Source organism: Geospiza fortis, unplaced genomic scaffold (genome assembly GCF_000277835.1).
Source record: "Geospiza fortis unplaced genomic scaffold, GeoFor_1.0 scaffold147, whole genome shotgun sequence".
NCBI classification, from domain to species: domain Eukaryota; kingdom Metazoa; phylum Chordata; class Aves; order Passeriformes; family Thraupidae; genus Geospiza; species Geospiza fortis.
In genome coordinates, this window is record NW_005054372.1 from 315,072 (window position 1) to 339,330 (window position 24,259).

At 36.6% G+C, this 24,259-nt stretch overlaps 1 protein-coding gene across 1 annotated transcript in view; it reads right to left on the reverse strand.

Moving 5' to 3' along the window:
- Nucleotides 1–24,259, reverse strand: part of POLN (DNA polymerase nu) — an 81,946-nt gene that overhangs the window by 914 nt on the left and 56,773 nt on the right. The window contains exons 19-21 of the mRNA XM_031060065.1: nt 22,317–22,395; nt 11,530–11,597; nt 2,749–2,810 (exon numbers count right to left, since the gene is read on the reverse strand). Coding sequence (XP_030915925.1) covers nt 2,749–2,810; nt 11,530–11,597; nt 22,317–22,395 — 209 coding nt within the window. The remainder of the gene's footprint in view (nt 1–2,748; nt 2,811–11,529; nt 11,598–22,316; nt 22,396–24,259) is intronic.

Below are 24,259 nucleotides of genomic sequence, written 5' to 3' on the forward strand. Positions count from 1 at the left end.
TTTGTATTAATACTCAATTATTGCTACAGTTCTGATAAAAATACCTTAACAATTTAAAGTAACCTTTAGTTTTGAAATTGCAAATATGTTACTGAATTGAAAGAAATACAATAAAGCAAAATTCATCTCATGCTTTTAAAAGAGCTACAAATGATGATTTGATGTTTATCATCAGCAACTTTGTCAGCAATGCATAAAGATACTAGGGTTTTAACCCCCCACTTTTGAAGTTCTGGGGTATTTTTATTGTTTCTTTGGCTTAATTTCAGTTTGTTTTGCAGTTTCTGGCGCTGTTGTACACAGTAGTTTGTTGACATGAAAGCTGCCTCATTAGCATGGACTATATTTTGGGAAAAAAAAGCTACTTCAAAGATAAAAGATCCTTTACCTCAAAGAAGAAAAAGATCTCTCCCCATTAAGACTGTATATGTGCTCTACTTTAGTGACATTTTTTCTCCATATTAAGAAATAATATTCATATATAAGGAAGCACATAATACATATTTAGTTGAAGTAAGTCTGCTGAAGGGGAGCAGGAGCATTTCACAAAAATCTTTTCATCTTCAACATCTCTAATCCTAAAAGACATTTTCCTACTGTATGGAAGGGTAAACAACATGAACAAAAAAACAGACTTTTTTTTAAAGATCACTCTCAATTTCTTCTCTGAGATCAGATGTTATGTTTTCTGTGTGGCCTCTGTCATTGATGTCTCTTTGAGGCTTCAGAGGAAGCTGAAGTATCTCCATGATGGATGTAGTCTAACCTGCACAAGCAGAAGTATGTCAAGACTGCCACAGTAGTTTGCTTAGGAAAAGGAGACCAAACAAGGGTAATGAAATGTGTATCTCCAAATCCTTCCACTGCCTACTAAAAAGTCCTAATATTTGAAAGCCCCAGACAACTACTTATTGTCTAAGAATGTGTTTCTTTTCACCTATTATAGTTGGTGTTTAAAGGAGAATTACTGTTCTCATGGGAATGATATCTTGAATCCATCTGTTTAATGCATTGAGGAGGATTTGCCAGTGTGTGACAGTAAAACGCCTTAGACAGAGGTGAATAACAAGGCATGTCCCATTTGTCCACAGGACATTGAAACCTTCTGCCACTTAATGGTTAGTCTGAAAAATGTAACACTAAAATGATATTCTACCCCTGCAACCAGGAACACTCTCAGTAACCATGCGTAAACATCTCTTTCTTAGAAACCTATTACAGTGCTTATATTTATTTCATGACCACGACTTCCTCAGACAAAGTATGAACATTGTTACCTCTGAAAAAGGCACCAAAAAGTCTCCTTAAATTTTTCCTATTCAGAAAGGACTCTAGTGTTGCTAATCACTTTATATGCCACCAATAATACCATTTTTGATTATTTTTAAGAACCTTTTAGCAGCATGAATGTCAGGTATCTAATACAGTAATTAAAAATATTTAAATGTAATATACCTTGGAAAACACTCCAAGGTGTGGCTCCTTTTTTTTCCCTCCCAAGGAATTGGTTACAAAAGAAGAAAGGCAAACACAGGTGTACAATGTAAGCACCTACAGAAATGCATTTTGCAAAGCTTGGGATATCAGTGTAAGAAATTTATAATCCCAGTGTGGCCAAAAAGTGTCACTGGACTTTTAACATTTAATTAACAGGAATGTAAAATCTTACAAAGGTTAAGTGAACAGTGAGGGGGGAAATCAGTATGGGAATCAGAAAGAGTAATTTAGATCTTGGATATCCTTCATTATCCTTTCTCAATTTTTGTGGGAAGGATGGGCTCCCTAAGGACTCATAAAGGGTCTTGTAACTGCAAGGCCTCCAGAGAAAGCCTCACAGAGTGGCTGGAATTCTGCAATAGATACAGAAGATCTGCAGGAAGAAATACAAGACCAATTATCAAGTAGTTTTCTTTTTCAACTGTTTCCATGAGTACAAGTCTGTATGTTGCAACCATTTCTGAACTAATTAGAATAAAGCTGTTTCTGTCCCTGAATCTTGTTGAGCATTACTGCTGAGTGAGTGACCTGGCAACACCAAGCACTCCATTTGTCAGCACACTGGAAACCCTTGGGCTGTTGCTCGCTGAAGTTTAGGGATTCCCAGGAGCTTTAGCCTTTTACCAAGCAACATAAGCTGACAGGTACCAGTTTTGTAGAGAGAAAAACATAATTATTTCATAATGTAATTACAATTAGGTCCAATACATAGATAGCTGTGTAGTGACCTACTCACTTTCTACAGATGTTGGTCTGGCAGATGATGTCCTCTACCTTTAGCAATGACCAGTGATTTTCTTTGCTTTGTGTGCTAGGCATCCACACAGAAATGTTAAATAGACCCATTTTCTAAGTGAAAATTACTGGAGAAAGGTCTTTTGCAATATTTTTTCGGCAGTAATGAATGCCTGGCACATCTAGAAAGCCAGGCACATATTAAAGGGACATAATTCTCACTCTACCACACCCAACAGAAGTTTCATGGCAGTGAATGAAATAGATTTTTAAATTACCACATCCATTGCTACAACAATCTCACTTTCCAAAAGGGAGTATCCTTTCTTTCAGTTAATTTCCTTTGGAACTTCTATAGTAATTTGAAAAAGCAATTACTGCAAATATGAAAATGAAACTATTAAAGTAAAAAGCAAAATAGTTGTTTCTAGATTCCTAATATGAAGATGATGATGATGATGATGTACCAAGCTAAGCATGGCTGAGAAAGAAATGGAAATTCAAAATTGTCCCTACCTTCAGTGGCACTTCCAAGGCTGTGGTTTGCTGTAGGGACTCCATTATTCTTTTTACCAGTGCTGTAAGGTAAATTTGAAAACCTACAGCTTTATTTTCCATGTTAGAATTGTTATATATATATTAAAAATAGTTGTTTATATTGTTACATAATACCTGCATTTCTGCATTAAAAAATACCACTTACAATTTTTTCAGATTATTTTAAAGTGACATTTTATCTCTTGTGAACAGTTTAATTTATTTTTTAAATTGAATTTTTGGGTAAAATTTGCAGAATTATTTAATTTATAGCCCATATAGAAAGAAGTATAGCACTACTATATATCATATAAAGGTATGCAGAGCATGTGTGAATGCTCAGTTTTCAACTTCACTACTCACAACTATCTGTTTGATGACATTTCATACATTTTAATTTTTTTAGTTTTCTTGTGCAACCCTAAAACTCACTTTAAAAAAGAAGCTAGGAAAAAAGTCCACAAGAATATGAACTTTAAAAATATTTTACTCCTCAAAGCAGAAATATCAGAGCCAAATTTTTTAAAAAATCATCTCTGTGGGGTAGGGAAGCTATCAGGACTCTAAACAATTAGCTTCAGTATAATTCATGTAACTTAACAACTCATCATGCCATAACACTATGCTCACTATTACTGTGCAAATGCATCTATAATTATTCCAAAACAATCATCTCGGATCAGATTTACCATCGCTGGTCTTGCTAATAAGTGTTTTGCTTGACAAAGATTGCTGCTTCAACACATACTGTTCTAATAAAAATCAAGGAGTGGATCAACAGCTTTTAAAATGGAAGATATTTTTGGCTAGTGAAAGTGAAGCAGGAATACCAGGTGGCCCCAGAACCCGCCCTGCTCTGACAGGATGGGGGACTAAATAATGGATCTGGTCATGTGCCTCAGAGGCCTGAGAAGGAGCAGGGGCTGTGATATGAGCTGCCAGAGCAAACCCACATGATTACTGAGCAGCTCCCTTTGAAGTTATCCCTCACTGCACATCACAGCTCTGGCAGCTGAGGTTAGAGGCAAAGGAGTGACAAGAACTCTAAGAAGCTGTGGATGTTGTTGCTCTGGCTGCTGCCAAAACCTTTTCTAATGATGCCAGCAATGAAGAGCAGTCTGTAATGTTTCATGTCGTGTCACTGACACTGAGGCTGGCCTGATAATAATGATGAGAATAACCAGCCTCTGCTTGAACAGTGATCAGACCATGCTGGCTCACTCAGATTTGTGTGCTAATGAGCTGTCATAAGCTTTTCATGATGTCCAGACTATGCAGTAACTCAAAGTATCAGCAGATCAAGTGCCAGAGCTGAGGAAACCGAGACATTTGTTGACACATCTATGTACAGCTACACCTGTAACTTGCTTCATGTTAGATTTGAGGTACTTCATGGTCCACTGTGGGACAGAATAACATTTTTAAAGAGCAGAAACAAACACTGCAATCCACAGATTGTGAAAGGAGAAGTGCTGACCTAAATAATTACTCATTTGTAATCCAGTCCAAGTCAACATGGCTATTAATAGAGGAATGTTAGACTGCCTCTGTCTTGAGAAGCCCACTCTGAATTTCAACAAGCTGTCAGCTCCAGGAGGTCAGCAATGCAGCAGATGCTGGGGCACCCCAGCCAGGTGGGATGCCTTCAGAGGGCTCAGTGTGTTGCCACTCAGTCCTGGATAAACATTTTTTCCAAGCTATGACTACACAAAACTTTTGAGAGGATAACACCTGAATTCTGCACTTCTCAGGCAGAATCACTCAGCTCTGTGTGTTCCACCAGACACTTATGAAGGGTGCACACAACTCTGAGCAGCTTAACATTTCTTGTGTTGTTAGATAAATAAACAGGAACAGAGCCTTTGGGCAAGGAGAGGAATAGGTCTTCTTGACAAAACAAGCTCCATCACACAGTAAAAGATGGAGCATGAGTCAGCAGCATCTCTTCCTGGGCTGAAATAAGTGAGGGATATAACAAAGGCTGCTGCCTCCTGTGCACTGAGTTAGACCTGTTTCCCCAAGTTCTCTAGACCTCTGAATTGGACTAGTTCTGTCCCATTTAGCTGTTATCCCCAAAAGGGGATTCATGATGGCAGCAATGACTGCAACAGCTTTCTCTGTTGGTTCACACACTTTCTGCTCTAAGGCATCTGGCACAATCAGAGTTCTGCTGCATTCTTAAATACTCTTTATTTTAAAATGCACAGATTAAAGTGGCCACATCAGTGAACAAACCCAATGGTTCCTCATTCACTTTGACAACCATTAAAAACCTCTCCATGGGTTTGCTTCGTTTTCTTCTTTTCTGTCAGTTCAGCTCCCTGTTCTCTTTCTCACGTCACACTGACTTTTCTCTACCCAGAGTTTAGTAAAGCCATTCATTTCAAGCAATCTGAAGTTGTTGTGCCTGCATTTCAGCCTTTTGAAACCACTCCTTTGCAAATATCAGGAAAAAGCAGCTGGATTGCCATTCCTGTTCAGTGGTCTGCTAAGACTGTAAACAGTAAAGAAGGAAGAATTTAAATTCAATACAGTCTTTGCACAAAAATAAATAGGTATAGTGGCTGAATACATTTAGGCTGGAAATTTAAAGTTCTAGATTTTGGAGAGGCAAAATTCTGGAATAGTCCTTAGTGGGAGTAATTTTTCATATGAAGATGATCATTTATAAGAGACCATATGGCATGGGGGTATATAATCACAGGAAAGGTTCTCTTTAGTCCCATATACATAATATCTGATTCTTCCACTATTTTCTCAGATCTCCTTGAAAATTTCCCTCTTTCTCAAGGCTCACAGTAAATAATCAAACATACACAACTATATCTTCTTTATCTTGTATACATTTTAGAGTGTAGTCACTATAAACCAGAACCACAGTGTCTAAATAAATCTGTCTCTACCACTCTTAATTTTTTGTTTCTTTTCTAAGATTTAGACTGGAGACTTTGGGGATAATGATTATTTCTGTTCAGTCAAGAATCTAGTATATCTAGGGCACATAAATTATTAATTTTAAAATGTTCCTTTACTGCCAGCCATGTACTGCAAAGACATTTGTAAAATGCTGTTCTCCCAATCTTTGCAAGTTATCTCTCAAAACCCATAGTCAGCAATTAGGAAAGCTGTTGATCATACTCATCTTGAAATGCTTTGTAAGCTAAGTATACATGCTAAAATATTGTGTATTAAAAATGGTGACAGCAAAGTTAAAAGAGTATAGAGGAACTGAAATTTTAACATATGTTTTACCATATATTAGATTTTCTTGATACTGACCAGAATAAATATGTTTATTGAAAGTGCTGTGAATAGGAACAAAGATAAGACACGCATGCCTGCTGTGGAACAAAAGCTTATTTGTCCCTATCAAACTGAAGACATTTTTCAAGTGCATTCACCTATGAAATTATGACTCTAGAAACATGTCAAAGCTGGCCAGACATATGATCTATGGAACAGGGATTTTTGCAAATTGAAAGCTATCTAGAGGCATCTTTAGTTTACGCACCAGTGTTTTCCAAGCTAGAAAACGGCAGCTCAGAGGGCAGAAAATGTCACTAACTTGTGATGACCAGTTCATTCTTTTGTTCTTCTGTTCCTGCAGTCCCCTTTTGAACATGTGCACATTTTAATGCAGTTGCCTCAGTACCAAGTAAGAATAAAATTGCAGCAGAATAAAGCGAAATTACATGTAATCTGTATGCAAGCCAAAAATGTGTACTGGCAGATGTTAAAAAAGAGTCTAAGATACTATTCTTTGGGTAGCAAGTGATCTTAATACCAACATTAATAGGTTTAATTTATATTGATTGTTGTTTTGTTTTTTCTTTTTGGTTGTGTCTTGTTATTTGGGGTTTTTTTGTTTTGGTTTTTCGTTTGTTTGGTTGGGTTTTTTTGGGGTTTTGTTTTGTTTTGGTTTGGTTTGGTTTGGTTTTTTTTGACTGGTCATTTCAGTGTTCTCAAATTTAAGGTAAGGACTTCAGCTGAAATATTTTATACTTGGTAAAGTATTAGAAAAATTGTTCCAAGCTCTACATTGTACATGTATCAAAAATATAAACAGATGCAGAAATTCTTTAGTTCTATCAATACTGTATAATTATAAATGAATTCTAAAAAAAACACCTTTAAAAATTACTCTAATGCACTTTGATATTGAACACAAAGCACTGGAATACATCTATTTCCACAAAAAGATGTTATTTCAAGTACCAAGTATCTTTCATTTAATTATCACTAATGGATGCAATCAAGCAGAGAGAAAGGCATAGAAGAGTCCACAGTAATTGCCACTGGTAAAGTTCACCTTTCAAACTCATCACCTATTTATGGAACACACATTAGAAGCCAGATTCTACAGTTGTAACTACAGGTATCCCTGGACCAAAAAAAAATATTTTGCTTTTCTTCCCCACAAAGTGTGTTCCCCCTTTTAGCTGTAATGCATTCAGCATAATCCAAGGCCAAAGAGGCAGTTCAAACACAGCCTGGAGCACCAGTGTCAGAAACAGTCTCACAAAACGAAAAATTGAGTTCTGCCAGTCCTAAATACTCTTCCAGAGTCTGACTTGGGGACAGACTGACTACCTGATTACACAGACTTCAGGACTCAGAGACACTGAGCCTTCTCAGATCCAAGAATCCAGTTTTTGGCATTCCCATAATATCATCTGCCTTTCTGCTTCCTGGGCTGCTGGAGAGCTCAAGATGTGAGGAAGCCAGACAGGCAAGCTGGCCAGAAACCAGGCAGATTATTGATGGTAAAGCTGAGAGTCTTCTGCCCAAGCAAAACTAATTTCTGCCAAATGTTTTGATTTGAACTTCCCAAGCACCCTCTAATAGGAAATTAGGATTTTTAAAAGCTCTTTTGCTGTCATGTTCCTGCCCTAAACAGAGAATTGAAGGAAACAATATTCCATGTCATTGATGAAAATTGCACCATTCAGAGTACTATGTGCTTCATTGTATTTCAAAGTATGTCAAAGCTTGGGTAGTCAAAACCTTATTATAAATAAATGATGTCTGCCTTGTCCATTCAGAGTGAGCCATATGTGTGCTATAAAACTGTGGGCAATGGATTCTTTTTGAAGAAGGTATTCTTCCAAAATACAGATGAGACCTTGAGATGACCCACCTCATGCAGCACTTTGTGCAGAAGTAGATCAGAAAAAAAAAAGAACACTTCTTGGCTTGTTTGCTTGTCCTCTTGTTTATTAGATTCCAAAGATTCCAATGCATTTGTGCATTATTAGATGCACTATAAATGGCATTTCTGTATATTGTAAAGTCCTGGAAATTCTTATTGGAGCATATGAAGTCCTATGCAAGACTAAAGAAAGTGCCAATACTACAATTCCTTGTGGCAATTTTCAGCTGCCATTCAAGAGGGTCTAAGAAGCAAAAGGACATTTTAATGTCATGAAGCATTTCAAAAGAGACTCTTCCATCAGGGAAATGCTGCTGAGAAGGTTTATATCCTGCATTATGATCTAATGAAATAATACTATTTACCTTTATGTTCTTAATTTATAAATCTTAAAATTTTTTTGAGTTTCATGTTCATTCTACAAACAAGAAAAAGGAGATATATATTTGCTGTTGCTTTCCTGAAAAAGTAGATCAGAAGCATGACTGGAATCAGAATGCAAACATGCTGAATAGTAGACCAGTACTTCTTGGATCACATTAAATACAGGAGAATAACACAGCCCTGAAGTGTAATCCATTAAAACCCTCCAACACTCTTTAGCTTCAAGTCCACGTCCTTCCCTTTACTGAGCTTTGTGACTGTACAACTGAGATTTCTCTCTGGATCATTAAACTGCAGGCTGGAAACTGCAAGTCAGCAGATTCTGTAATTTAAAGTTTCTGAATGGACAAAAGCTCATTAGATATGTAAAGACAAAGCTGACAGCTAAAGAATATTGGCAAATAAAAGCAAAAAGAGTAAGGATTTTAAAAAAGGGTGAGAGAACTTTAGGTAAAGAGATGAAAACTGTATTTGGGCTTTCAAAGCACTTAAGTGAATTAGGAGCTCGCATCCTACTGACTCCTCTTTGGTTTAACTCTCAGATATCTAATCTGTTACCTTACTTAGCAGCTCCTGAAATAATTGGAAAATACTAGGAGAAAAGAGTGTTCCTATTTAGTTTCATCTGAAAGGAATCTAGGTCAACTGTTCTCAGGCTGCTCTGTGATGTGAACTGAAACCATACCCACCAAGGACTGGGACAATAGGGAGATGTGCTTCAGCACTCCTGCTGGCTGGAACTGAGATGCCAGTGCAGATCCACAATTTCTCTGCTATTCAGATCAAACAAAATCCTCATTAATGACTGAAGAGTCATCAGCTTTGGACCCTTTAAAAGACCTTGGATTAGATCTTCTACCAGTAGCAGAACTACTTGCAGAACACTGCCAGGGAGGTTGAAAGGAACCTTTGGAGATTACCTGGTCCAAGCCCTGCTGCTCAGAGGGACCACCTCGAGCTGGTTGCCCAGGACCTTGTCCAGATGGCTTTTTTACATCTGCAAGGATGAGACTCCACAACCTCTCAGGGCAACTTGCGCCAGTGCTCAGTCACCCTGAGAGTAAAACAGTGTTCCCTGATCTTCAGAGGGAACCTTTTGTGTTTCAGTTTGTGCCCATTGCCTCTGGTCCTGTCACTGGGCACCACCACTTCCTCTATGGGCACTCTCTTAGGATATATAAATTAGCAGGATCCCCTGAGCCTTCTCTTCTCCAGGCTGAACAGTCCCAGGTCTATCAGCCTGCCTTCTCCCCCCAGACTCTTCATCATCTTTGTCATCCTTTGTTGTATTTGCTTCAGTCTTGTACTGGGGAGCTCAGAACCAGATGCAGTACTCCAAGTAAGGCTGTCCCAGTGATGAATAAAAAGGAAGGAAATCAATATCTCAGGTTGGTCTTTTGTGTAAAGAATAAGAGAAGTTATCATTCTTCCGTTCTGACAGGAGTGTATCTGAAAGTTCCTGTAATGCAGAGTTTTCTTCTTTTCTTTGGCTCTCAGGGCAAAATAGAGACAAATTGAAAAGTCAATCTTCAAGCAGCAGAATGAAACAAACTTCCATCATGAACACTGAAGTTTGGCAGGCTATGCTAAGTGCAATGACAATTTCCAAAGTATCTCACACCTCTACACTGCCCAGGTCCATTTTCTAAAGGTCATCATAGCAACTTTAATTATAGGATTATAACTTTGAGGCACAAGAAAGAATTTACAGGTATGTTTGTTCTGCACCCTGCAGCTAGACCTGGAGATCAGCAAACTAATTACTCCACAGTCTAAACTTGAGTATTTGAATTGCACTCCTTCTGCATTTTCAGAAAAAAGCCTCCAGTCACCATGTTTCCATAGTGGAATAATGTATTACTATTATTCATATGATAGCTAGAGGTTTTTTCTGTTATACTTGAAAAGTATTGATTTTTCTGAATTTGCTACAAATTCAGACTAGTAATGAAGATCTAAATTTGACCCAATGGGGGCAGAATCTATGATTTCCTATATGTATAATCAACCATGAATCATTTTTATCTTTTGGGTATAATATTAGCTCTAAACTTTATGCAAATTGATGCAAAATAAGATAATAAAAATCCTTCCATGCTCTCCTACAGATGTCTTTCAATACACTACACTTCCTAACTCTGAAACTATGTCACTTTTAGACATTAACTTTTCTGAACAGATATTGCAATCTCCTATAAATGGTATAATGATTTTTTAACTTTAAATCAGATTTTAACTCCTGTATTTAGAGGTCAAATGTTAATATATTGACTTAATTCATTACAATGCCCTGAATATATTGAGCTGAAATATTTCCCAGGTAGTTTGTTTAGATTAGATAGAGCTTTAATGCTCTCATTCTGAACTAATATTCACAAAAGGGATCAAAGATGAAACGAGAGTAATATAGCAAATTGCACTGTTCAAATGAATGCAGCACGGGAAGGTGACATTAATTTTTTATTAAATGCTTGTGCTATAATGGAAGGTATTTTTTGTATTGGTTCATTTAAAACATTTTTGATATTTTGGCTAACGGGTTTAGCCAAACATTTTGTTGAGCTTCAAACTAGGCCAATGTTTGTGAATAAACACTTGGTGCCTACAGGAATAAATCCACAATTTACTGGAGAAGAGACCCAACAGTCTGCTATGTGCCCTCGCTTGCTAAATTTGTACCAGATGCTGACACAAACTCTGGCTTAGGGAATAATGTCTGGAAATAAGCCAGATGAGAGGATAGAAACATAGGCACAAACTTTTACTAACCTTAATTTTGAGAGCACCAACATAAAGGTTTCTTAATAAAAAAAGCAGTGAACTAACTTAGAAATTACAGTACAGTATAATCTTACATGAAGAATGGAATACTTCTTTATGTAACAGCCCTTAATCTAAAGTACTTCAAACTGGTTTATTTCCTTCTAAAACCTTGGAGGAAATATTATTTACTTTTACGGGATTCACACAGTGGATGATGAAAATCTTGATTAAAAAAATAAATACAAATAACCATGGTAATGAATTCCAAATGAGTATATCACATTTTATCTACATAAGAGCCAGTGGTGGAAAACATTCAGAAAAATCTGTTTAGTACACATTTTCTTAATTGTGAGAATCAATATGCTTCTTCTCACTACAGTAGTTCTTTATTCTCTGAGAAATCACAGGATACAGAGAGTAAAAATGGGTGAGAAAGAAAGAGCAAAAGAGATTGTATTTACCTGAGAATTCCTGGATTTGAGAATCTTCTACTTCAAACAACAATTCGTCATGGATCTGGGCAATTAACCTGAAAAATTTCAGAGACATCAGATAATATATGCAAAAAAAAATTTATTAGTGCTTTCCATTAATGGATAAGTTAAAGTGAAAATAAACATCTCAAGAAACTTTAAAAATCATTAATGGACTTAAGAATTGCTTCTCTCTATATTCTGGAAACATGAAGGCCATAGTTGTAAACCCAAACTGTGCTTCCCAGCTTATAAATGTCATTCAGGGATTTGATGACATGACAAGGTATCACTTAAAAAACCAAAATAATTTGCAGAAAAATACAAGAAATTATGGAGACAGACTATGTTTTGTTAATATAGCTTAGTTTTTTGAATTGGATATAAAGAAGAAGTTCTTCTTTATGATGGTGGTGAGTCACTAGAACTGGTTGCTCAGGGAAGTTGTGGATGCCCCACCTCTGGAATTGCTCAAAGCCAGGTTGGATGGGGCTTGGAGCAATCTGGTCTAGTGGAAGGTGTCCCTGCCCATGGCAGGGGGTTGAACAACATGATCTTTATGGTCCCTTCCAACTCAAACCATGCTGTGATTCCATGATTTAAATTAAACATCACTTGTAGACTTTTCTTAATACCTTTTCTTAATAATAGCAGTTATTCAAGTAAATAATTCTTTACAAATGGCTGAAACATCAATATGATTATGACTTATAACTTTTCACAGCTTCTTAAGATAGTTTCACACTGCCTTAAATTACAGTGTGACATTGACTAACAGTGTGCTGAGCTCTAATAATAGATCTTAAATTATTAGTCACTTGCAACACAGTCAGAAGCAGAATGAAACAGATTAACATATTTTTAATAGGAAATTAGGACACAGGACACAAAAAAAGAAATAGATGAAAAGACCAGGATCATCTATAGCAAGAGAACAGTTACATGAAAAGTTGTAATTTCTAATTCAAGTAAATTAATTAAAGCAAGAGTATCCTGATAACCATTGAAATGATATGCAAAAGGTACAAATCAGAACAGTGATTTGCTGGAAGCTGGATCCAATTCCTCTCAGAGTAAACAGTCAATCAATTGAATAAGGGAAAATAATTGCATTTATTAAACCAGTGCAATAAAAACACAATAGACTGATTATTGTTTGTTCCAGAGCAGTGTCTCATGCCTTCAGCCAGGATTAAAGCACCATATACTTTGAATATTTGGTAAGGACAAGTCCTTTCTTAGAAGAACTTACAATATACATAAAAACATCATAAATTTATCAGGATTTAGGAATGAAAGAATAGGATTTTCAAACCCTCTCAGCATTGTAACAACTGATCACCTCACCTCCATGCTGAAAGTAAAACAGGAGGAGCAGGTTTGGACCAGAATTAAGTGCCATCTTATGTATGTCCAAAAACCTGTGGAAGCAATGTAAACTAACTGAAATTTTCTCTCTGGCCAGCAAAATAGACTTGATACAACTCTACATGCTCCAGTTCACCTACTGAATGCAGCCCAGCTCCTCTAGCTTAGCTCTCCATCATGGCTAAAGGACATTTCTCTTTCTCGTCCACATCATCCTGAACATCACAGCCCATCAGCTCAGCTGCATTGCCAGGTAACTCAGGAGCTGCATGAAGCTCCAGAGTTACATCTGCCCCATCTTATACATCTAGTGATTCATTTGAAGTTCAGGAACATGTTCTGTCTGCTAAATACAGAACTGAAGTTGGCATTGCTGGTTCTCTGTCTAGCTCTCTGCTCTCCTAACCAATGCCTTCAGTTAGAAAATGGGAATAATATTTCTGAGATCTAAGGAATGAGTATTTCTAATACACTTTATTTTCAAATGAAAGATATTACAGAATATTTAATTAACACTAAACATGATTTCCTAGACTGATGCCAATAATGAAATAGTACACACTATTTCCTACTTAATCTTCATCAAACAAGACAGATATTTTTGATGATGTTTTATCACTTTTTCTTACACGTTTCACAACAAATAATGAGTTCTGGTCTTACAGTACAAGGCCACCTGCATTTTTTCAAGCTTGCTTAAGTAATAACACTTTCATGCAATATGCTGTTCCACAGAAGGAAGCATTCAATTTGACATCAATAAAGATGAAAGAAAAAAATCAAAGCAATTTGTACATTCAAAATTTACAGTTTTCACCATTCCCCTGCATGCACTCACCTAGCCATTGCAGAGTCTGAGTGAAAGAAGTCTGAAAAAGCCCCTATACTTTTGCTTAATAGCTTAATTGAATCCTCTTCACTTTGAAGGAATATTGCAATAGCAAGCTCCTCTCATTATCTTGTGCTAAAAGGTATGGCCAACTGGATTAGAAACTGCAAACCAGGCAGACACTAGTATATTTTTAATTCTACAGATGTTAAGGATGCCTTTGATTTAGAAACTAGTATTTTATTAACTATGTACTTGCCTGACTAAAAATTAGGCATCATTTTTGATGAGTACACATATGATTTCCTTTACTGAGAAACATGACTTGCATCTGAGCATGCCAGCGGTGTGGAACTAGAAATAGTGCTACAGCCTGACCCTTCAAATGCAGAAATATTCATGTGACTGCCAGTCTGAACATGGTTTTTGACACCACTTTAGTGTGCCCAGCATACAACAGATGTCTTAAACTATTATGCTGCACTATAGGATTTTTAAAAGAAGATATTTTTCATTTTCTTAATACTACATTGATCATTCTTCCAGTTTCCTATAAAGCAACACAGAGACTAAATTCTCAGGCCTCCAGTGGATCAGCCCAGCTATTACTACTGTATCATAATCATATTGATGAATTATATATGCCAAAACTAATTAAACTGTTCTCAATAGATTTTTTCATAGTATTCTATTTATGAAGCCATATTGTTAGAACATATCTTTCTGTAGTACCAAGCCAGCTGTCTAATAAAAGAACTAACGAAGATTTTGTTTGTTACTGGAAATCAATATATTCCAGGTTTGGACTCTCCTATTCTAAAGTATAGAATTGCAAGGTTTTGGTTTTCCATGACTACTTCAAATACCTAGAAATAATTACACTATTGAACTGACCTCAGCAAAACAGCTGTTACCTTATTAGTGAGCAACTGCATCTTTCTTTATCATTAAAGGAGCAGCTTTCTGCCTACACTGAAAAGAAGAGCACTATGGCATGACATGCTGCAGGCTCCAGTGCAGGTATGTTCACTAGAAGAGGCCAGTGTAGGAGAGGGGAAAAAAGAAAGACTAGATTGTCATAGCAGTCTTCATCAGAAGGAGGTTTTTAACAGCAACACGCAGCACTTCAGGATGTTAGAATGTGCCAAGAGATGCTCAAACTAATTAAATTCATGCTTCTTCTACAGACAAGGGACTAAGGCTGGTTCTGACCTACATGTTCTGAGCTCACACTTGGAAAACCCCAGCTCTGTTTGGTGGCTTTGTGGCAGTGCCACCTCCCAAAACAACTACCTGAATTTAGACAGAGATTAACCCTCTGTTCATTTTTTTAATATAGTTTTTGCACTGGGGAAATTTTTACTGCTGTTAACAACACATCCAAAGCATAACATGGTTTAGCTTTCCAGATTGGTCTGTAGAAAGATAATATAAAATAAAACCACCAACAGTTTAGTGGTGGAGTTGGCAGTGCCAGGTTAACAGCTGGACTCAATGACCTTAGAGATGTTTTCCAACCTAACTGATTCTATGATTCTCTATTACATTGAGCTGTCTGTTTTAAGAATTTGAATAGAAAATTAATTAAAACAAGGTTTAAAACTGGGCAAGTGGAAAAGCTTTAAAAAAGACGGTTTGATCATCATGCATAACATAGCAGGACTCAATGATCTTAATGGTCTTTTCCAGCCTAACTGATACTATAATTCTGTAAGGAATTGAGGGCACCTTATTCTGACCAAGAGCCAAGCTAAGAGTCCAGACTAAAGTTTAAGATGGGTCCTGATGGACACTATTTCATCTTCAGAAAAAAAGTGGTGCAGGACAAGGTCACAGGCCTGATTCTGAACTAGAGCATTCCACTGTAAAATTTCCACAACAAATGACATATTTTAACTTGAAGATATACTGAAAATTAAATCATATTTGAATAAGAGATTTCCTAAAACAAAAGGATGGTCTTTGGAGAAGGAGAGAAGAAGATTAATTATTTGAAATCCATCATAATGGTTGGAGTAAAAAATTCTAATGAAAAAAAAACCTATAATAAATTTTGAGAATTTAAAACAATGTTAGCAGTTAAGCATTTATGTATGAACAATAAAAATTATAAACATTGAAGAGTTACTAAAAGTACACCTCTTTAGGGCATTAATGATCACTCAGTAGAATAAACTTTCAAATATTTGTTTAAAATATTCTCTAAAATACTTTCTAAAATATTTTAAAAATATTTCTTATTTTCTATTTCTCACAAGGTTTTCATCTTATTTAAAAAGTACTATATCTCTGACCTGTGACATGAAGGTCATACAACAGTATCAGATTTTATATCCCAAATATTAATATCCTTGTCTCTCATCCTATGTTCTTCCCCTTTTTTGATATAAGCGAATCAATCAAAATAATAATCCAACCAGTAACACCACATTTTTGTTTTGAATTTGAAACCTATAAATGCCTAATGGGAGACTTCAAAATTGCAGATATGGGAGTACACAGTTAAAAGCTATGTGTAAAAAGTTTAAAAATAAATTCAAAAAGCATAAAAACTGTTAAGTGGTTAGAAAAAAAAAGATAAAAACAATAAGGTATTTTTAAATCAGACAAATGGGGGAATATGGAAAAAAAACAAAACCCAATCCATCAAAACCAAAAAACAAATGGAAATATGTTTCATGTTTTTTAAATTAAAAAAAGAATTGAATCACTTGAAAAATCGACACATTCACACAATATATTAATAGTTAATAAAATAAAATATTGACTTAAAAGGCAGATAATGAAATACTTTGCCAGAAAAAGCCAGAATGGCTGCTCATGTAACAAACACTTGCATGGATTTCAAGAACATTTAGAAATTATGACATACAATGATTTTCTGGGAAGACTTTTAAATCTTACGTTTCAGAACTTAGACTCATTCCCACAAGCAGAGGAAGATGAAAATCTGCAGACAGACAGATATTTGTATTCTCTACAGATCTTACATCTCCCTCTTGGAGCATCTGCTACTGGCCACACTCAGTGCTAATGGACCAGATGGAAGCTGGATCCAATTCCTCTCAGAAATATCCACATTCCCTATACTGAAACACAATTCATTTATTTTCTGATACTACTAACACTACCTGTTGTGTAATTGTGCCACAGTTTCCCCACAGAAGCCCACAGATTCCAGGGTACACAATGCCTATTGTCATGTAAGTAAGGAACAAGATTATTAGCATATTGTAATATTTTGTAGAATTTTCCCTTTTAAAAAATTTTTTTTGAAGCTGCATCTATGTGTATTCCTAATGTTGCAATATATGTTATAGCTCAGGATAGATCATACCTGAATAGATGTTACTTGCATTAACTTTAAGCTACCTCTTTCAGTGTTTTCATGATAAAGATCAAATTATTTTAACATTTTAACCATAAAAATTCAGCTAGCCTGTGAAATGAGTTTTCTCAGCAGCTACATCATGAAGAGCAGGAAACTGAACAGATGGCTAATTAAAGATAATAGAATTTTTGCATGTATCCAAAATGTTTGAAAACATACAAATCTAAAAGGTGACCTACAAAAAGGTTTTATAAATGAAATATATTTATTTGTATTGAATGTCTTACATAAAGGAATAGTGAAAAACCTGCTAAATCATGCATGTCCCTTTTGGCTGTGATATTTCAGCATTTTAAATGTACTTGGCTCTTTCTATAAAGAATAAATTAGTCTGATTTGCTCTGGCTCACTGAGCATGAAGTGTTCAGGTAACAGCTCACCATCTTGTGGATACATGCAAAATACTGCTTTGGTTGCTTGAGGAAAGTGATGATTTTTCTAAGTTACAGCTTGCATAGAAATTCAATGTTATTTGGCTACTTTGGGAGGCAAAGAGCTACACATTAGACAACAGCAATGCAGAGTGCAATATGACCTCAGAAATTTCCTTCTGCTACAGAAACAAAAGCATTTGTCTGTGAAACAACAATCTTATTCTCCTCTCAAGCAGAGTCCAAAATTTACCTTTTCCTTGTGGTTCAATTTCTCCACTATCACACTAAGGATAAAAGTTAATCATCTTGCTAGAGTTAATACATTAAGGAAGTTTGGGCACATACTGAGTGGGAATTGTGGGCAGAATATCAGAGCAAAAAGCATTTATTTGAAAATCCTGGTTAACTGCTAGAGAGGAAACATGAGTAGAACCAGTTCTTTAACTTCTGAAGAAACAGATAGATGGATGTAAGTTTTATGCCCCAAATTAAAGAAGATCAACACACATAGCAGCAGCACTACGAATTTTACTTAATTTATTTGTTTGAAACTATGATGCAATCAGGAAGTTGGGTTTATTAATATGCCCTTTTGTATGAATCTGAGAGATTATAAGCAGTTTATATAAAGTAGCAATTATTGAATCCCTACACACCTTATAAAAATGCTGCTAGATTCTTGTGCTGTACTAAAACTGAAAGCCACTTTCAAGAAATGAATAATTTGTGATTGATCACATGACTTGTATCTGAAAAAAATCCAGGTCACATAAAACAATACTTGTTGCTGGGACAATAAGAGCTGTTTCTAGCCAATTTAGATATCTGCAGAAGCAAGTTGTATTTACAGCTCACCAGCACAGAGAATCATTATCTTGATTAAGGTGTTCCTTGAGGAAGACATACAAAACTCCAACATCCACTGCTATTGAAAAGCAGCTGCGACCAACCAAGAAAATAAACCTTTTCCTTTTATTTGCTGGTGGTTTCTCCTTTTCAGATTACTCATTTATATTTGGCCTGTAGTTGAACCTGTCTCTTTAACTGGGCTCCAGACATGCTGAGAAGTAAAGCTGTGTGTTTGTGGCACGGGTCCAGTGCTGGAGGAACAATAATTTCGTGCAAAAGCAGATTTGGTGGATTCACACCAAATTACTCAATAGTTCTGTAGACTTGTAAAAATTCATGTGCATGCTGTTGAGATACTGAGAAGTCCATGTAATACCTGGTAGACTTCAGGTAACATCAGTGCTTCTTCAGCTTACAAAATGATAATATGTACAAGCAATGCTATAGGCAGCAATTCTTCCACAATTTGCCAGCACCCTTCTTTCTCACTAAGTTTCAATGTGACTCTCACTGCAGTGATGTTTTAAACACAGAAAAGAACTCCAACTGTCCATATGAGTTCACCAAGTTCACCCTTGCACTCTCATCAATTCCATAAATCTTTCTTTCAGCTGCTACTGTATGCCTTGATCTCATTTCAAAAGTTTCTCTGCTATCATCTGCCTGCAGGAAACATTGTGAGGAGGTTCTGTGGATTGCATCAGATGGGTAAAAGCTGGCACTTCAATAATTTATGCTAGCAGCACATTTTCAGTGAGCAACTTGGACAGCAGCAGCAGAACATCTTAAGAAAGATCTAGGTAATACAGAAGTCTTTTGATTACTTGTCAGCAGCCCCCAAATGCAGAGATATTAACACTGATGCCAGTAGTCAACCCATAATAATATTAGATCTGTATCATATATATTACATTTAATACTATTTTTCCTGATTTCTGTAAAATTGCTTCCAAGTAATTGATTGCCTTGTTATTGTCAACTGCATAAGCTGCTAGGCTAGTATTTGAGTTAGAAGAAAAAGAAACATAAAGAGAAAAATGAGATTGTTAGTTGACAGAATTGATCAATCACACTGTTTCAACAAGAACACCTCTCTGATGAAGCATTATGGAAATGTAACTTGATCACCTTTCCTGACTTCCAAATACCAAAGTATCCAAATTCCAAAGTATCATATGTGCAAACAAGAACTAAAAATCTACTGACTTCTAGACACACAAAAATGAAGCTTCACACTGTTGGGTCAGAGCTTGCTCGCTGCTGAACAGCCTCCAGCACAGGAACAATGAATGCAGTGTTGAGAGTGAAGACTGCAAACATATCTGCAAACTAACACTAAAAACTGTAAGACCTTATTTACAATTTTTTTTTCTCTATTTCTAAGGTAAGGAAGACAAAATGTTGAGTGTTGGCCAAAACTTAGCTATGCTTAATAGAATACTGTCTCCCAGGCTAAATGTTCATAATCACTTCTAAAGCGTGTAAAAATTATATTTCCCTTTGATATGCTGTTCAAAGTGAAAACCCTGTTTCCAAAATTGGAAATTCTAACAGGGAAATAAAGATACTTACAGGGGTATGAAGATAGAAGAAAAGATAGTTGTATGCTATCTTTGGAATGAATATGATCTGATGCAGTGATAATAGGAGATTGATTATATTTCTTATTTTGGAAGAGCTACTGTACATTCCCACTGTTACAAAAGCACCAATTATGTCCACACTTCCTTTCAACAATATTTTTCAAAAGGCTTTATAAAGGATATTAGAATCATTATCCTGACCTGACTGATGAGAAAATCAAGAAACAGACCACTGAAAAAAAGCCTAACTGAATGTCACCTGGCAGACAAGCAGAAACACAATATTTCAAGTTTCAGTCTCATATTCTTTTGGCAAGATCCTTATGACGTTTTCAAATGCCACTGTCCAAGCAGGGAAGTGTTTACAGAATTTACAAAGACATTGATTGTGCTTTTCTGACAAGCCTGGTCTGTAAGTACCTACTAAATATTACAGCAAGGAGCCGTTATTGAATACTGAAACACTCTCCTCTAGCAAAGCCATCCAGTTGTTAATGGCTGGCAGAAGTTCAAAACCCCTGTTTAATACAGTCTATCCTTTTTAAATGCCCTTGCAGTGTTGGTCTTTCCCAGCTGTAACATTTATGATAGGAACAAGCAGGATAGGCAGTGATATTTTTCTGTTATCTGGTGTAGCCATTCCCCTATGCTTTCACAACACCAGGAATTTCAACATGTACAGCTCCAGTACTTCCCCATGTCTATTACCTCCTTAGCCATTTGGAGACATTACTTTTAAATAAATAATTTTAGGAAAGAAAAGCCCAAGTAAAATTTTCTGTTGAGAGAAAAAAACATTCACAAGCTTAATCAGACATGACATTAGTAGCAAAAAAACCTTTGGCTTTCTCAGAATTACAACAAACAGGCAGCTGCTCAACCTAAAGATCTGTGTGTGTGCCAGGCAGGAACTACAGAATGTAGTATGTTCTTTGCCCTTGCACCACCTCCACTTGCCTCCTTCACTAAAAGCTGTTGGCTGCTCCTCTATCACTCATCTAACTCAGTTATGCCTGCTACTGCTACAGAAATTTTCATCCATGCCACAGCTGACAGATTCTGGGCTCTTCATTCAACTCAGGTAGCAAAATGAATTATAATCAGTGCAGACAATCTGCCTGGCAGTGTACAATGCAATATGTGATAGTGCATCATCCAACATTTAATACATAAATGTATCATTGTCTGAGTGCAGGCAGGATCTCCACCAAAGAACAATTTCCCTTTTCAGATTTGTACTAGTGGGTCACTCACTTTATTTTTTTAATAGTTCAATAATATTTTGCTTAAAAAGTTGCAAGAACATTTAAGAGTAACTCAGAAGTTGTTTTATTTTTAGCATATAAATGAGTCCAACTACTTTGAATTCAACAAACTGAACTTTTATTTGTAATTAGAAATTGTATTTTCAAACACTGATCAGATAAAACAACACTGCTGTGTGTAAATGATACACACACTAACACACACAAATTACTTATAGGATTAGATAATACCCACAAAAGTACATTCAGAAGGACAAACCCTATTTATTTGTACTGAGCTACACACTCACAGAAGTCCTCAATGCATGATTGATACAGCTAAATTGTTATCATCCTTTCTAGATGACAGCAGAAACATTTTGATGTTCTGCCCTGCTTGCACTATTCTGCTTTTGTCTGAACTTCTACTGCACCAATTCATGTTCTACTGGATTGTTTGCTACAAAATCTTTGCATTACCAAAGATGAGAAACCACTTATTTGGGTTTTTCTCTAAACATTTGACTTCAAAGTCTCTTTTTATTGCAGCAAATAATAATGTTCAGTGGCTGTCTGGACCAACTTCTCCACAGGAAAAGTAGACTTCATTATTTCTGCTCCTGGCATAAAACTCTTTGAGGACATTCTGTGATCTCCCACCCAACTCCGAGCCGTCACAACAGAAGAGAATCATGATGACCAAGCTTTTCTTTAAAGAAAAGCCATCTATACAAGAATGAAAAAATGTTCATTTATTTTGCTTGAGCACTGGTTTCCTGATTCCTGTTTTTTATCCCAGCCCATTGAATGTTCAATTCCCACTGTACAATATACTCAAACACAGGAAGGATATGATCACTGGGTTTGATTTCAAAGGTGCAGAACTACCACTGAATTAGATCTGACCGAGCTTAAATGACCCTGAGGCACTTCAATGCCTTGGGATGCATTTACAGATCCAACCATTTAAGCACAAAGATATAACTTTAAATGCATAAAACCATTCTGCATGTCCTTGCTTCTTAAAAGACTCAGAGGTACACATGGTAGTTCTAGAGCTGCTTAAAATGCCAGAAATATTCATTTCAATTAATTTTGTTTTGAAACCAAGCAGTTTTGCAGTTATTCATTACTAACCTGGCTGTTAAAGTTGGAGAAATGACAACAGAGGCAAAAATCTTCACCATAGCCATTTTACAAAGATCAGCTGCAGAGCCTATGAAAGAAAGTGATCTGGTTTTAATATAAAACATGCAAAAAGAAAATGTTCTTCTTGAAACCATGGCATAGGAACAAAAAATATCAGAAGATTCTGAATTATAAGCATTTCCAAAACTAGCAGATCTAATTAATAGAATATATGAAACATTATAATATTAATAAATAACAGAGGAAGTAATTACATGCTAATTAAAACTAGAAAATAACAATATGAAATCATGTGTTAATTAAAGGTGAATTTGTCATTCACAACTATACGTTGAAAAATTGCTTTCTATAAAAAAGCTATGAAATTATCTATCTCTAAGCTTTAATTAAAATTTATCTAATAATCAATTAAAGTTTAATGTCACAAAAGGTCAGAACATTGTTTCAGTGCTGCATTTCAATTTGGAACCTTAATTTTACACTTTTTCATATTTCCATGTATATGTAAAGTATATTCATTACATTACAGTGTTAAGAGCAGTGGTGCATAAAACAGTAACATGGCAGAGAATAAATGACACATTTCTGGTCATCAAGAGGCAGAATGATGCTCTAGGCCTGCAGTTTGGTGAAGGGCTTTGTTCCAAACATTTTACACAAAAGATTTATCTGATGAAATATAAAAACAATCCTTTGAGTAAAGAGTGGAAGCCATAATCCTCCTTAAACATTAAACATCCTAAATGTCCTAGATCATGGTCATTTTTACAACCCTGTAACTCAATGAATTATGAATTTTTTCTTCCAAATGATTCAATGTTCAGAATAGGAGCAGAGAACAGCCAGGTGACCAAATGACAAGGGTACTCTGCTGGAGGTAATCAGAGAACCACAGAAATCTCCAATCTGAGGGGACACATCTGTGGATGCCATGGGACAGAGAGAGAGAAACGACAAGCGTTTCTCACAGCGGCTTGTGAGAAGTTTTAAGGAGCTGGAAAGATGTGATAACTTGTTGACCATAAACAATTTGCAGGCGGTGTTTTTCTACTTTATTTTTCTGTTCCTCTCAAGGACAGTGAATGAGAAAGATGTTTCTGTTAGTTAGCCAATAGAATAGAATCCATGGTACCACTCTATAAAAACCACACAGTTCTTTTGAATAAAACCTTCTTTGCCTTTGCTACGATCCTGCCTCTCGCCTGCTCCTGCCCCGACCCTGGCACAAGAGTGACAATCATCAAGTCCAACTCCCCAACTCCCTGCTCCTTGCAGGACTCTAAGTCTGAACCACATGACTGAAAGCATGGTCCAAACACTCCTTGAACTCTGTCAGGCCTGGTGCTGTGACCACTGCCCTGGGGAGCTTGTTCAGTGCCCAGCCACCCTCTGGGGGAAGAACCTTTTCCCAATATCCAACCTAAACATCCCTGACACAGCCTCATGCCATTCCCTGTAGTGACAGGTCCTACAGCTGTCACTGGAGAAAGGAGCTCAGCACCTCCCCCTCCACTGCCTCCCTTGAGGAACCTGCAGACTGGGATGAGGTCACCCCACAGCCTTCTCTTCTCCAGGCTGAGCAACACAAGGGACCTCAGCTGCTCCTTGTAAGTCTTGTCCTCAACACCTTTCACTGTCTTGGTGACTCTCCTCTGGACAGTCTGACAGTTTGATGTCCTTCTTCTCTGGAGGCACCCACAGTGCACACAGGACGTGTGTGGGGCCACACCAGGGCAGAGCAGAGTGGGACAGCGACTGGCCAAGGCAGCTGTGCCTGATGTCCCCCAGGATACAGTGGGACCTTTTTGGCTAGGGAAGAATATCTAATAGAACAAGGACAAAGGCTTAACATCTCTTCCTTTTCCACAGTCATCTATGAAAAGCTGCCTCCTCTGGATGCCATGCACAGACTCTGTTTTGCTCGTTAACTG